Here is a 16,794-nt window from a genome sequence, read left to right on the forward strand (position 1 = left end):
TCCCCAATGATCTGTAACAGTCCATTTGCATATCTTGTACCTTATTCCCATCTGAAGCCAAACTGTTTTTCATCTAATTCTCTCTACCAGAAATCTCAACATGAGTTCATTACTCTCAATAGAATTTTTGACCGAGTAAGATATCTCATCTATTGTCCTATATTCCATTTATTCCACGGTATTAGCTATCGATATTGGCATCTTCACTATTTCTGTGAAGTCATTTGACCACTCACCTTAATCATAAATCTTATTGGACGAATTCAGTATTTCCACCTTTTCTTGGCTTCTGTAATGTTTGGAAATGCATTATCCTCTTCAAGTAATTCTTTTTCATCCTCCATATCTAAAATAAAAAGAACAACCTGTATGAATGTAGAGCTCAGAGTCCTAAGCAAAGAAGGGAAAGCAGAAAGGTGAAAGGAGTATATAGAGGGTCTATACAAGGGTAAGGGCAATATTATGGAAATTGAAAAAAGCATAGAGGAAGATGAGAAGAGAGATACGATACTGCATGAAGAATTTGACAAAGCACTGAAAGATTTAATTCAAAACAAGGCCCCAGAAGTAGACAACATTCTGTTAGAGCTACTAATAGCCTTGGGAAAGCCAGCCATGACAAAACTCTTCCATCTGGTGAGTAAGATGAATGAGACAGGCAAAGAGTGTAATAATCCCAATTCCAAAGAAAGAAAAAGCAGGTGGCAACAGGTGTAAAAATTACTGAACTATCAGTTTAGTAGGTCATGGCTGCAAAATACTAACACGAATCCTTTACAGAATAATGGAAAAATGTTATTCAATCTGTATAATGTGGAAGCAGTGAAGGGAACAAAAGAAGAATTTGGAGTAGGAATTAAAGTCCAGGGAGAAGAAATAAAAACTTTGAGGTTTGCTGATGACATCATAATTCTGTCAGATACAGCAAACAATTTGGAAGAGCAGTTGAAAGGAATGGATAGTATCTTGAAAGGAGGATATAAGATGAACATCAACAAAAACAAAATGAGGGTCAAACTAAATCAGCTGATGTTGGGAGAATTAGATTAGGAAATGAGATGCTTGAAGTACTAAATGAGTTTTTCTGTTTGGAAAGCAAAATAACTGATGATGGTCAAAGTAGGGAGGATACAAAATGTAGACTGGCAATAGCAACAAAAGCATTTCTGAAGAAAAGAAATTTGTTAATGTCAAGTATAGATTTGCCAGGAAGTCCTTTCTGAAAGTATTTGTACAGAGAGTAGCCATATATGGCAGTGAAACATGGACAATGAACAGTTTAGACAAGAAGAGAATAAAAGCTTTTGAAATGTGGTGATAGAGAAAAATGCTGAAGATTAGATGGGTAGATCAGTAAACTAATGAGGCAATACTGAATAGAATTGGGGAGAAGAGAAATTTGTGGTACAACCTGACTAAAAGGTTGGTAGGACACATTCTGAGGCATCAGGAACCACGAGTTTAGGACTGGAGGGAGTTGTGGATTAAAAGTTATAGAAGGAGACCAAGAGATGAATATTGTAAGTACATTCAGAGGGATTAGGCTGCAGTAGTTACTCAGAGATTAGATTAGATTAATACTAGTTCCATGGATCATGAATACGATATTTCGTAATGATGTGGAACGAGTCGAATTTTCCAATACATGACATAATTAGGTTAATTTAACAACATACTTAAGTTAATATAACAACTTTATTTTTTGTGTTTTTTTGTTTTTCTTTATTTTTTATTTTTATTTTTTTTATTTTTTTAATATTTTTGTTTTTTTTTCTTTTTTTTCTTAATTTATATCTAAAAATTCCTCTATGGAGTAGAAGGAGTTGTCATTCAGAAATTCTTTTAATTTCTTCTTAAATACTTGTTGGTTATCTGTCAGACTTTTTATACTATTTGGTAAGTGACCAAAGACTTTAGTGCCAGTATAATTCACCCCTTTCTATGCCAAAGTTAGATTTAACCTTGAATAGTGAAGATCGTCCTTTCTCCTAGTATTGTAGTTATGCACACTGCTATTAATTTTGAATTGGGTTTGGTTGTTAATAACAAATTTCATAAGAGAGTATATATACTGAGAAGCTACTGTGAATATCCCTAGATCCTTAAATAAATGTCTGCAGGATGATCTTGGGTGGACTCCAGCTATTATTCTGATTACACGCTTTTGTGCAATAAATAATTTATTCCTCAGTGATGAATTACCCCAAAATATGATGCCATGTGAAAGCAATGAGTGAAAATAGGCGTAGTAAGCTAATTTTTTAAGATGTTTATCACCAAAATTTGCAATGACCCTTATTGCATAAGTAGCTGAACTCAAACGTTTCAGCAGATCATCAATGTGTTTCTTCCAATTTAATCTCTCATCAATGGACATACCTAAAAATTTGGAATATTCTACCTTAGCTATATGCTTCTGATTAAGGTCTATATTTATTAATGGCGTCATACCATTCACTGTACGGAACTGTATGTACTGTGTCTTATCAAAATTCAGTGAGAGTCCGTTTACAAGGAACCACTTAGTAATTTTCTGAAAGACAATATTGACAATTTCATCAGTTAATTCTTGTTTCTCAGGTGTGATTACTATACTTGTATCATCAGCGAAGAGAACTAACTTTGCCTCTTCATGAATATAGAATGGCAAGTCATTAATATATATTAAGAACAACAAAGGACCCAAGACTGACCCTTGTGGAACCCCATTCTTGATAGTTCCCCAGTTTGAGGAATGTGCTGATCTTTGCATATTATGAGAACTACTTATTTCAACTTTCTGCACTCTTCCAGTTAGGTACGAATGAAACCATTTGTGCACTGTCCCACTTATGCCACAATACTTGAGCTTGTCTAGCAGAATTTCATGATTTACACAATCAAAAGCCTTTGAGAGATCACAAAAAATCCCAATGGGTGGTGTTCGTTTATTCAGATCATTCAGAATTTGACTGGTGAAAGCATATATGGCATTTTCTGTTGAAAAACCTTTCTGGAAACCAAACTGACATTTTGTTAGTACTTCATTTTTACAGATATGTGAAGCTACTCTTGAATACATTACTTTCTCAAAAATTTTGGATAAAGCTGTTAGAAGGGAGATTGGACGGTAATTGTTGACATCAGATCTATCCCCCTTTTTATGCAAAGGTATAACAATAGCATATTTCAGTCTATAAGGGAAAATGCCCTGTTCCAGAGAGCTATTACACAGGTGGCTGAGAATCTTACTTATCTGTTGAGAACAAGCTTTTAGTATTTTGCTGGAAATGCCATCAATTCCATGTGAGTTTTTGCTTTTAAGCAAGTTTATTATTTTCCTAATTTCAGAGGGAGAAGTGGGTGAGATTTCAATTGTATCAAATTGCATAGGTATGTCCTCTTCCATTAACAGCCTAGCATCTTCTAATGAACACCTGGATCCTACTATATCCACAACATTTAGAAAATGATTATTAAAAATATTTTCAACTTCTGACTTTTTGTTCGTAAAGTTTTCATTCAATTTGATGGTAATACTGTCTTCCTCTGCTCTTGGTTGACCTGTTTCTCTTTTAATAATATTCCAAATTGTTTTAATTTTATTATCAGAGTTGCTGATTTCAGACATGATACACATACTCCTGGATTTTTAATAACTTTTCTTAATATAACACAGTAGTTTTTATAATTTTTGATAGTTTCTGGGTCACTACTATTTCTTGCTGTCAGATACATTTCCCTTTTCTGGTTACAAGATATTTTTATACCCTTAGTAAGCCATGGTTTGTTACAAGGTTTCTTACGAGTATATTTAACTATTTTCTTGGGGAAGCAGTTTTCAAATGCATTTACAAAAATGTCATGAAATAAATTATATTTTAAATTGGCATCAGGTTCACGGTACACCTCATCCCAGTCTAACTGCTGTAGGCTTTCCCTGAAATTTGCAATTGTTAAATTGTTGACTGAACGTACTACTTTGGAGGACTGTTTAGTATTGCTGAATGGAGCTATGTTATATATTGTAACTAGCTGTGCACCATGATCAGAAAGACCATTCTCAACAGGCTGAGCATTTATCTGGTTAAACTTATCTTGGTCTATAAAGAAGTTATCTATCAGTGAGCTGCTATCCTTTACCACCCGAGTAGGAAAATCAATAACGGGTGTCAAATTGAAAGAACCGAGTAATACTTCAAGGTCATTTTTCCTATTACCCTCTTTCAGAGAATCTACACTGAAGTCCCCACATATAACAATTTGCTTCCCCCTGTCTGACAGATAGCACAACAAGGAGTCCAAATTTTTCAGAAATAGATGAAAATTTCCTGATGGGGACCTATATACAGTTACAATTATAAATGTGCCTTTATTTAATTTAAGCTCACAGGCACATGCTTCTGTATGTTTCTCTACACAAAACTTTTTTGTTTCTATACTTTTTGCACAATGATAACTTTTGACATATATGGCAACTCCTCCTTTCTCCATATTTTCTCTCATTACATGTGCAGAGAGCTTATAACCACTTACATTTACCTTATCCATATCAGTAACAATGTGATGCTCAGACAGGCATAGTATATCTATTTCATTCTCAGCTTCTAAATCTTCCAAACAAACCAGAAGCTCATCTACTTTATTCTTTAAACTCCCAATATTTTGATGAAATATACTTACATTATTTTTAATTATACTTTTATGAGAACCTTTCCTTATTCTAACATTTGCAGTACTCTCCTGTGTGAGTTTCTCATTGTGCTTAGGCCTAGTTCCTATACCAGTGGTCACATGGTGTTCAGAGAGGCAGATTATGTCAATTGGGTTGGGTGACTTTAGTTCATCAATGCAATTACCTACGACTGAGATACAACTTGGTGGAGATAAAATTTCTGGTGATTGGTGAAAATTTATAATTGATAGCTGTGATTGGTGATCCAATGTGCTAGAATTGTGCTGTTGAATTTCTTTCCTAAACTGAAGATTTGTTTCAATCCTGACCTCTCGTAGAACTTGACATCTTTCTGTCTTACCTATCCTAAAAAAAGGTGCTGCTCCAACACCTGTAACCACTGGTATTTTACCATTCATGGCAGTGCCTCCCCCCCTTAAATTTCCTGCTATTACCCCAGCCAGTTTCCCCTTCCCTTTCCTGTTGAGATGTAGGCCGTGCCTGGTATAGTCCCACCTACTGAGATAATCAACAGGAACCACACCAATATGAGCCCCCGCACCCGACACAAGCAGCCGTTCCAACTCCAAATTAACTCTCCCAACAGAAGAGTTCAAATGAGGCCGGTCATGGCGTCTCAGGACAGATACAAATTCAACATTGGTGTGTCTCGATGCCGACGCAATCTTTACCAGGTCACACTCTATACTGTACCCAGGATCTCTGTCGATGCTGTTCCCTGGCCCTCCCACAATAACCACGGTGTCTTCCCTGGTAAATCCTTTACAGAGTGAGCCTAAATCCTCTGTCACCTGATCCAGACTAGCACTTGGTTTGAAAAAATTTGTGACCTGGTATTCTGGTCCTAATTCCTCCTGCAGAAGCTGGCCTACACCTCTGGCATGAGAACTGCCTAACAACAAAACTTTCTTCCTTTTCGATGACTTTCCTACATTCTTTTTCAATTTCCTATTGAAAGTTTGTTGTGTCCTGTCTACACCTACCTCTGCTTGAGGCTCATCAGTTTCTAACTGAAGCAACAGGTCAAACTTATTTTTGACATTCACCACAAAACTGTCAGACTTAGTTCTAGGCCTGTTCCTTCTGCTACCTGTTGCCACTTCCCACCTCTCTTTGCCCTTCTCCCTCCTTAACCTGTCCAGATCTTCCCTAGCCTGATCTAGCTCAGCCTGAAGGGCAGCAATTTTCCCCTCCTGTTCCACTATCTTCCTATCTCTGCTGCAAATCCTACATAACCACTGATGAGCCTGATCCACTTTCCCAACACCCACGCCACTGCAGTCCCCCCAGTGAAAAAAACTACTGCATCCATCACACCAAACCCCGGAACTAACAATTCTACGGCACGTCAGGCACTTCTCACTCATGGCAAAAATAATACTTTAGCTAGAATAAATCAATTAAATTACCGAAAATCAAAAAAGACGTTACAAGAATTAAGCCTATTCACAAATGTATATAAGCAAGTTTCTGATTTAAAATTCCGCTGGTTTTCTGAGATCTGTATTAAAACAACGAAGGTATACGCTATTTATTATATATTTCACTCGATGGAATGAAAAAAGGGCAATTAAATGAGATACTTTAACTTTGATTCTCCAAAAACGTTACGAGAATAGGCCTATAAACAAATGTATATAGGCAAGTTTCTGATATAAAGTTACGCTGTTTTTCTGAAATCTGTATTAAAACAATGAAGTTATACGCTATTTACAGTAGTTTACTTATTTGTTACCGAGAAACTAGTTAAATTACCTTGAAACAAGAAACAAACACGTTTACAAAATTTAAGCCTAAGCACGACTTCGCGAAGTTACGATCTTTTCGTATTTTCTGAAAAAATACGCAAATAAAAGTCAAACCTTTAACGGCAAGACTAAACGATACACTAATGCACGTATTTAATTTGTTGTCAGCGTTAAACTAAATTATATTCCTGTCTAAATCACTTAACTTTCTGGAAATGGTTTCTGGCGTCACTTACTCGGCGGCCATAAAGGAGGTAAAGAAGCTTGCACAGGATAGAGCATCATGGAGAGCTGCATCAAACCAGTCTTTGGACTGAAGACCACAACACATCCAAAGCATCTGGGCAACCTCGTACCTCATATAATTCTTCATGATACATCTTTCATTTATTGATTAATCCTTGTTTCCTGCAATTTCATTCCAATTCTCACCTTTTATCATCCACATTTTGTTCTCCTTATTCCTGAGGTCCAAGTTACTTGCTCCCCATACATCACTCCATACTTCCCCTTTCTTTCTAATTCCTAAATTTCTTCACATTTCTGTTGTAGGCATTTTGCTGTAGCTTTACCAGTTTCTTTTTGAAGCTGATTATTTAGAGCATTGTATCTTTTTCTACCTTCTTATTTAGCAAAATGTTCATATTTTGTATTCTCTTTCATCTACTCCAACATTTTTTTTTCTGTTACCCACGGTTGCTTAACGCTGTTCTCTTCTTCAAGGCAAATTGTTGCTACTACTGTCTGAGGAGTTGTGTATTGTAGAGGGTTGGCTGTGCACTGACCACTACTGCATGGTGGGAGCTGTCTTGGTGCTTGTCAGGGGTGCTCGACTCTCAGATGGAGTTTGCTGGGTTCCTGTGATTATGAGGGAGACTGGAGGACATAGTGGGTGGCTCAGCAAAACAATCAATGAACATAACAGTTCTTCACTATCCTACCTGATCTGGACAATTTTATGGATGCACACTCACCGAGGGCAGAGCTTGATGTCATCTTGTAACATTTTGACTTGGTATGGTGAGCATTCCGGAGGTAGTGCAGCCTACGGCATATCTATGCTGCCCAGGAGGTGGCGCATTGACTTGACATTGCCAACATGCTGGGTGCTGAGTTGACATGAAGGTCACAACTCGCCTCAGAACTGACAGCCTGTGGCAGGCAGTAAAGACATTTTACATTCTGGCTCAGGGTCCTGGTGGCACAACAGCAGACAGAGCAACCCAGGGAGATGAACCCTGGACTGTTGGCTGCATCAGGTTGTGATGGACATCAGCATCATGGAGCTGGGCAGTCTTCCATTCATGCCTCAGCCATGAGGCAGTCACATACAGTCTGTAGTGGAGTGTTGGCTGCCAGGACCTGCCCAGTCAGGCAGTGGTCAGGGGTTCAGAGTCTGGTGTCAGTGGTGCATCATAAGTGCAGTGTTGATTCCTTGGCTGCATCCAACACAGAGTCATTTTCCAGCATATGGGGATGATGACTGGCTGTCTAAGGGGATTTAAATACAGCTGTCAAGTGCTGACCACACAGAAGACATTGCATTTCTGTGTCACATGGAAGTGCCTTGGATAAAGGCCAGTAACCAAGGTCTGGCAATTTCCACACAATAGTGGATAGAACAGTGGAAGCTTTCTGATAGTTGGTCTGTGTCTCAGACCCAGGTATTGACTCACGTAAGTTCAGTCTGGAAACATCTTACTGCTGCTGGGATTCCTGTGCAGGCAGGTTATTGATCACAACTGGTGGCAGTAGCTGTACCCTTGTTATGACTCTAGGTTTGGCTGCCTTCTATGCCATTACACTTCCTCCCACCATAGGTAAATCCTGCCCACCAGATTTCCACTTGAGAGACTAGCTGCAAAAGACTGCTAATATGTCTTATCATTGTTTTTACACTGTCTCACAACACAGGTTCTGTAGATCCTTGTCTTGAGTATTTTCATTCAACTCTCACATTTCAGTCCAGTTAGCCACTGTGTTATTCCATATTGTGGGAAAGTAATGACGAGGGTGAAGCATCCTACGAGAATAACGTCACCACTCTTCCCACTTAATATTTGCATGCTGATGCTACTGACTTTTGAATTTCAAACATTCTTATAGTATATGCACCGCATACCTGTAATAACTAGTAAAAAGCTCTTATACACTCCTGGAAATGGAAAAAAGAACACATTGACACCGGTGTGTCAGACCCACCATACTTGCTCCGGACACTGCGAGAGGGCTGTACAAGCAATGATCACACGCACGGCACAGCGGACACACCAGGAACCGCGGTGTTGGCCGTCGAATGGCGCTAGCTGCGCAGCATTTGTGCACCGCCGCCGTCAGTGTCAGCCAGTTTGCCGTGGCATACGGAGCTCCATCGCAGTCTTTAACACTGGTAGCATGCCGCGACAGCGTGGACGTGAACCGTATGTGCAGTTGACGGACTTTGAGCGAGGGCGTATAGTGGGCATGCGGAAGGCCGGGTGGACGTACCGCCGAATTGCTCAACACGTGGGGCGTGAGGTCTCCACAGTACATCGATGTTGTCGCCAGTGGTCGGCGGAAGGTGCACGTGCCCGGCGACCTGGGACCGGACTGCAGCGACGCACGGATGCACGCCAAGACCGTAGGATCCTACGCAGTGCCGTAGGGGACCGCACCGCCACTTCCCAGCAAATTAGGGACACTGTTGCTCCTGGGGTATCGGCGAGGACCATTCGCAACCGTCTCCATGAAGCTGGGCTACGGTCCCGCACACCGTTAGGCCGTCTTCCGCTCACGCCCCAACATCGTGCAGCCCGCCTCCAGTGGTGTCGCGACAGGCGTGAATGGAGGGACGAATGGACACGTGTCGTCTTCAGCGATGAGAGTCGCTTCTGCCTTGGTGCCAATGATGGTCGTATGCGTGTTTGGCGCCGTGCAGGTGAGCGCCACAATCATGACTGCATACGACCGAGGCACACAGGGCCAACACCCGGCATCATGGTGTGGGGAGCGATCTCCTACAGTGGCCGTACACCACTGGTGATCGTCGAGGGGACACTGAATAGTGCACGGTACATCCAAACCGTCATCAAACCCATCGTTCTACCATTCCTAGACCGGCAAGGGAACTTGCTGTTCCAACAGGACAATGCACGTCCGCATGTATCCCGTGCCACCCAACGTGGTCTAGAAGGTGTAAGTCAACTACCCTGGCCAGCAAGATCTCCGGATCTGTCCCCCATTGAGCATGTTTGGGACTGGATGAAGCGTCGTCTCACGCGGTCTGCACGTCCAGCACGAACGCTGGTCCAACTGAGGTGCCAGGTGGAAATGGCATGGCAAGCCGTTCCACAGGACTACATCCAGCATCTCTACGATCGTCTCCATGGGAGAATAGCAGCCTGCATTGCTGCGAAAGGTGGATATACACTGTACTAGTGCCGACATTGTGCATGCTCTGTTGCCTGTGTCTATGTGCCTGTGGTTCTGTCAGTGTGATCATGTGATGTATCTGACCCCAGGAATATGTCAATAAAGTTTCCCCTTCCTGGGACAATGAATTCACGGTGTTCTTATTTCAATTTCCAGGAGTGTATATCTTGTTATGCTACATCCTGCATTAACCTACACACACAATGTCATGCCCTCACCAGTGCTCAAAATCAAAAGAACAGGCATTTCTTGACTTGTATGAACTCATTTATGTTATTCTACCCTGTCACCTTATTTCCACAATGCTAAACATCGTGGAAGCTATTTAGAGTAGAAAGGAGTCAGTAGTAGCATTGCTATGGTTGCATTCTCAGATGTATTGACCAGGAAAAACACCATTATTCTCTAACTCAATTAACCCATTAAATCCTCGTAACACAAACTTCATTCTCACAATAACTCAGTAATGCACATTGTACTTCATCATCTCCCACAATAGTACATAACAGTAACTCTAACTCATTAAGTTGCACAATAAATTCTCAGTACTTCATAAGAAACCTTAAAATCTCAACTCATAGTTACCTCTTACTTTGAGAAACTAGCCCAGTTGCTGCACTTCACAGAGCTCTCCGATATCATGGACTGATTTCCTGAGTCACACTTGCTTGTCAGTTACCCTCGTATGCCTCTGGTGCACCTTTGATACTATGTAATATTTCTTAACATCTGACTTGTTCTTCCATAATGTCAAATCTCTAGCCTGGACAGATATCATAGGTAGATTTACCGCTACCGAGCTCACCATATCTTGGTGTACTTAGAATGGTTTAATGATGACGTTAAATCTAATGATAATCTCATGTTCATATAGTGCCTCATTGTATAGCTACTTTGAGACTGTGTCACATAATGCAAAGACAGGAAGTCCTAACCATTCTATACTGTTGTGACACTTAGTCCATGTTCTAATTTGCCAATGTTGTACTGTTATTGTTTACATCTACATTAACTAACTTAAAGCTTCGAACTAAATGATATTCTCTAACTATTACCTTGGCAGTTGTTGTATTATCAGATTTTCCTATTTTCTTGTACACACTTTACTAAAGGTTCAGAGTATTTTGCTACAAGGTATCTGTTTTTCCTGCTGAATTAAATATGCCATGTTCCAGCTATTCACATTATCAGATGTGACATATAACATAAGTCCATGTAACATAAGCCTCACCTAACAGTTCTTTTAAGCTGTTAACTGTTCACAGTACTGATTCTACTTCACAAAATTCCTCCACACGTAAGCTAGGTGCACTTCCATCACTTTCTGGTGTAATGTCTTTTACAATAACGTACCCAACAAATTACACCATGCGACTTGGTGCACGGGGCTGCATGCCCTGGTAGATTACATTCAGTGAATGTTACTGGAGTTAATGGTTCACCCCTCAGGCCTTTACAAAATACTGTCATGATATCTGACTGATCCAGGCACTGGGGGGAGGGGGGGGGGGGGGGGGGGATTCCCAGGATACAAGGTTACAAGGACCCCTGAGTAAAAACCCAAAATCTGAACTGCTGCTTACATATGTTGCTGTCCCAGTTGACTCATCATTGAAATCTTCATCTGCTTCTGTCACCAGAATGGAGCATACCTTCTTCTCAATCTCCAAGCAATCCTACTTCTAAATGCAAAATGTAGCGAGTCAGAAGGTTAATTACTACTACTCAGTGGTGAAAGGCGTCTTAGTACCTATAAGGAGGAGGTTGACTCTCACCTAGGGTGTGCAGCGTTCATGTGATGGCAAGGGGACTGTAGGATGTTGTGAGCAACTGCAGCAAAACAACAAATAAACGTAACAGTTCTTTACCATCTCATCTGATCTGCACAATTACATTGGTGTGACCTCACCCAGGACATAGCTTTGCATTGTCTCATATTTCCACTCAGTAAAGTGAGCATACATGTGGCCTGTGGAATGCACACATTACCCAGGAGGCGGTGCACTGACTTAGTTTTGCTGACACACCAGGCATCTAGTCGATACTGGGGTCACAGCCCCCATCTTAGATCTGGCAACCTGCACTAGGCAGCACAGTCTTCATATGCTGTGGCTCAATATCTGGTGATGCAACAGTATCCAAGCTGCCCAGGGAGATGAACTCTCGACCACTGGCTGTGATGGACATCAGTGGAATGAAGCTGGGAGGGGGAGGGGGGGGGGATGTCTTCCATTCGTTCTCCAGCCATTAGGCAGCAGGCAGATTAATGAGTGTTCTCATTGAGGACAGAGAAGTGGATTTCTGGTTGCCATGGCCTGGAAACCAGACAGCCAGTTGTTCTGAGTCCGGCACCAGCAGTAGCGGCTGCCTCTTAAGTGTGACATTGACTCTGTGGTTGGCTTGTTGCCATGACACTGACTGGCTGTCTGGAATGGTAACTGGCTAGCTGTGGGGCTGTATATGCAGCTGTCAGGCTCTGACAAAATGGAAGCCGTCACATTTCTCTGTCAAGCAGTAGGGACTCAAATAGGACCAATGACCGAGATTGCCCACAGTTTTGGATCAAGCCATGTAAGCCTCTCAAAAGTTTGTCAGTGCCCCAGAATTGCCTGTTGACTCACAGAATTTTGATGTGGGAACATTTCTCTGCTGCTAGACTTGCTGTGCAGGCGGATAATGACCGCGACTGCTGGTGGTAGCTGCATCTTGGCTATGAGGCTGGATTGTGGCTGCGTTTTATACTGTTATGTTATTTGGATTCTGTTGACTCACAGAATTTTGATGTGGAAACATTTCTCTGCTGCTAGACTTGCTGTGCAGGCAGATAATGACCGCGACTGCTGGTGGTAGCTGCATCTTGGCTATGAGGCTGGGTTGTGGCTGCGTTTTACACTGTTATGTTATTTGGATTCTTTTTTTGTGGATTTTTCTCTTCAAATACATTTGTTACCTCCTTATTTTTAAGTTCTTCTTGAAATACACTTGTCACCTCTTCCTTTTTAAGTCTTTCCACATTAAATTTTGTCTTCATTTTTCTATCTTTCTTCTCCTGTCAAGAGAGCTGATTTGATGTGATATCTGCTCCTGATAATGTCTTATCATGTTCTGAACAATTTCTAAACCTTTCCTTATCAAAATGTAGTCAATCTGGTATGTTTGAGCCATCTATCTAGTCCAAGTGTACATTTTTCTTCTGTATTGCTCATAGAAAATATTTGCAATACTGAAGAGATTTGTTTTATGGAAGTCCTCCAATACTTCTCCTCACTCAGTCCTTCTTCCTAATCCACATTTGCTCACAGTTCTTCCACCTGTTATTGCATTCCAGTTACCCATTACTGTTAAACATACATTCTTCTCTTCTTTCTTTATTATAGCCTCTACGTTGTCGTGGTTTTCATTTACTTCACCATCAGATTGACCTCTGTCTGGCATTTGTAAACTTTTCACCAGATTTTTCTTGTTGTGGGTTTTCACTGGTACAGCCTTTTATCTACACATGTCACTTCATCCTTGACTTTTGGCCCAAATACTATGCCAAAACCATGGTTTACTCTGCATGCTGCTCTAGAATAAAATATCCTGAATTCATTTTGTACAAATTGTCCATTCTCCATTCAGGGAGTCCCATTATATCCACTCTGTTTCTTCTCATTTCCTCCTTCAGATTCTCCAACGTCCCAGTTGCAAGAAGATCTTAACATTCCTTGCTCCTGTTCTTAATCTTGTATCAATGTGATCTTCTTCAGCATCCTGCATGCAGATGTCTGTCTGAAATTAATTTTTACTGTCAAAAGATTTGTAATGCTATGTAAGCAGTTTGAGTACTTTGTTAATGCAGTAGCTTCCCAATGGTTTCCACATACCAAGAGACTGGCCTTATATCATGAACAGATATCTTTGTCACCCCTAACAGCAGAACAGATACCACGAGATTTTTCCAGTGACTGTTCCTCCACAGAGGTAACATCATCCTCCTTAAAGGCCTTGTGTGTGAAGCCATTGCCTTCATTAGGGAATTGGGTTATTTACCAGTGTTCTATGTAAGTGATTTTCTGGCTGGTTGCCGACCCAACTAACTCTCCTCCATCCTCATTCTTAGCTTGGAGCTGGACAATGATGGAACTAAAAATGATGATAAGACCTTGCAATTCATTACAGAACTGCACTATAATTCAGAATTGTCTGAATTTCACATACCCTGGTATTGTTGATGTATAAATGAATTCTTCATGAGGAAACAGTGTATCCCAGACTCACCAAAATATATATTTCCATTCATAGGTGCCCAGGTTTTGTGCTTTATGCACTACTAAAACCTCTTTCTTTGTGTTAACATGGTGTACAAGCAGTATAGCCACTTCAGTATGAATGTTTTGTTTATCCAGTTTCTGTCACATAAAATTAGAGATCTTTTTACATAATCTTCAACCATAATATTTTATTTTTCTGTGTAAGTCCAACACATTCTGGAAGTACAACTTCATTTTCAAAGTCTACATCAATTTTTAAGATTGTTACACCCACTTCAGTTTATCAACTTCATTTGGTTGCAAAATGTTCATTATCTATACTGTACCTGTGGCCAAAAGAAATAGTTAAACTGAATCAGATGTAGTGTCAAAAACATCAATGTGATCCTCTTTAGTACCCTCCTGTCTCTGCCAGCAAATTTAGTTTTTCTTTCACTAGTTATTCTGTAGTTAAAGTTCAAAGAACACATGTTGTGCAAGTAAATATATTAGTTCTATGATAAACCTTGTAAATCTGTGGCAGTTTTAATGGATGCACCAGTGAATTGAGTACCAACAGTTTTCCTCAATGAAATTCTGTAACAACATGTTAAATCAACACAGTGCTCAAAGATGCACTAATGAGTGTAGACCGCTTCAGGATATGTTAGAGTACAACAGAGAAATGAAAGACAGTGAGCAACAAGTAAGTCAGATTATTAGCTCTGAAACAACAAGTTTGTTGCAGGATGTTTATATTAGTGTGTCCAACTCTTGGGGGAGATGGGGCGGGGTGGGGTGGGTTTGAATCCCTGGCTATCAGAATGTCTTAGGCTGTTTAAGGGGAAAAGATAAATGGGGAAAAAAATTAAAGGAAAGATTGTGAATTTTGGATAGACAGAAATATTGTGTCTAAATGTGTATAAGAAGTAACAAACAATACAGAAATGAGCTCCTTCTGATGAAGGGACTATTGAAAATTCAACATCTATTTGTTCACATCTATTTAAGCTGAGATGTCTCTTCTGTCTGAAACAGTATTTATTCCAGCAATCTGTTCCTTTTATACAACCAATACTGATGGTGATACATGAAAAATAACTCTTTTTCTCTCCCTTTGAATGTGGTCATTTTCAGCACTCTGACTGGCAATGCATTATTTTTCCAAAATTCTGCATTCTTATCACATCTTTCCAGATATGAAATACTTGTTTTGAAGTTGTCTTTAGTTTGCTTTCCAGTGGCTTCAAATTTTCATGTGAAATGTAGGCTTCATTTGTTTGAACTTAGAACTGGGATATATATAAGTTCTGGCAAAAGGGAGACCAGACTGCTAGCATTATAAGGAACAGTCTGTCACCTTTTTTCACCCTTAAACTTTGTCCTTATGCTGTAACAAATTTCATCAAAATTAATCAATTCAGTGATAGTGTACATACTATTTACTGCAGTGGGTTCTTGCACTTTGCCAGATAATTTTGTTGCCCGTATTTGTACCTGTCATTACTTAAAGTACTGCCACATGTCATTTTCCATGAAGCTACACTGGATCTCTTCCATTTTTGCCTCATTATATTCCAGACAATTGACTACTCTTTTGTTACACCTTCTGAAAACAGTAAAATAAAGTAATATCTTACACCAAAAACATCTCTAGCAAACTGGTCGGTCACCCATTGCTCCTGAATTGATCAATTTTGATGAAATTTATCACAGTGTAAAGATATAGTCCAATGTCAAAAAAGTCTTGTATGCACATGCTAGTACATATAGTTTTTTAGTATTGCCAGCAGACACTATTCTTTTTTGCCAGACTTCATAACTGATGTGCTGGGGAAATTAATATTGTCAGTAATCTTCTGCTTTTTCTCATTTTTCAGATAGCAGTGATGAGTACTCAGTTATGGGTGACCGTTACATGTGCAATATCTGCCAAAGTTCATTCAACACATTTGCCATCATTTCACGTCACATTGCAGCGAAACATCGAGTACAGTCCCGGATCTTTATGTGTGAGAAATGCAATCGTTATTTTAAAACTAAATGGAGCCTGTCTACTCACAACAGTCGTTACCACAAACAGATGTCTTTTCACTCTGATTCTTTTCCGGGACCTATAAATGATTTGTAGAAGAGAATTTTCATTAAAACTGTCAATATTTATTATGTTTCATTTAATTCACGTTAACAGCTATTTCAATATTATGTCTCACTTTGTAATACTAGTAAGTCTGTAATAAAAATTATAAGTTTTTAAATTGTTGTTGACAAATTTCCTGGAGGTTTTGCATTTAATTATCACAATGTTTTGAAGTCGATGGCTTGAATTTTTTACTAATAAAATTTTTAATTCAGTGTGGATCCTCCTACAAAATCAGTTGGCAATGGCTACAAGTCAGAAACAGAAATATCTACTTTGGCATTATTCTTTAATGTACTCTGATATTTAAAAATGTCAGTCACTGACACAGTAAAAAAGGAAAACGGAATTCTAAATGTATTAGTAATTTATCTAATAACAATACATAGTAACAAAAAAATAAAAAGTTATTGCTACATTGAAGTACTGCTGCCGTATTCAGTGTCGTTATTTCTATTAGTCTATAAGTTTGTATTGCTTTTGCTATGTGAGTTCAGCATTGAGTATGACTCAAGAGAACATGTGATTTACATATTACTCCTATGCTTCTTTTTTAGCCAAATATATTTTATGTAAATTAGTTTTTAT

General features: G+C 39.6%; 1 protein-coding gene across 2 annotated transcripts in view; it reads left to right on the forward strand.

The window, feature by feature from the left end:
• LOC124596602 (protein bric-a-brac 2-like) overlaps window positions 1–16,794 on the forward strand; it is a 528,908-nt gene that overhangs the window by 390,787 nt on the left and 121,327 nt on the right. Inside the window, exon 7 of one of the 2 annotated variants that reach the window (XM_047135810.1) lies at window positions 15,947–16,737. The exons of the other annotated variant lie outside the window; for it this stretch is intronic. Within the exon in view, the coding sequence (XP_046991766.1) occupies window positions 15,947–16,197 (251 nt within the window). The 3' untranslated portion in view covers window positions 16,198–16,737. Of the gene's footprint in view, window positions 1–15,946; window positions 16,738–16,794 lie in introns of those variants that run through there. 2 annotated transcript variants of the gene reach the window in all.

Source organism: Schistocerca americana, chromosome 2 (assembly GCF_021461395.2).
Source record: "Schistocerca americana isolate TAMUIC-IGC-003095 chromosome 2, iqSchAmer2.1, whole genome shotgun sequence".
Lineage (NCBI taxonomy): Eukaryota > Metazoa > Arthropoda > Insecta > Orthoptera > Acrididae > Schistocerca > Schistocerca americana.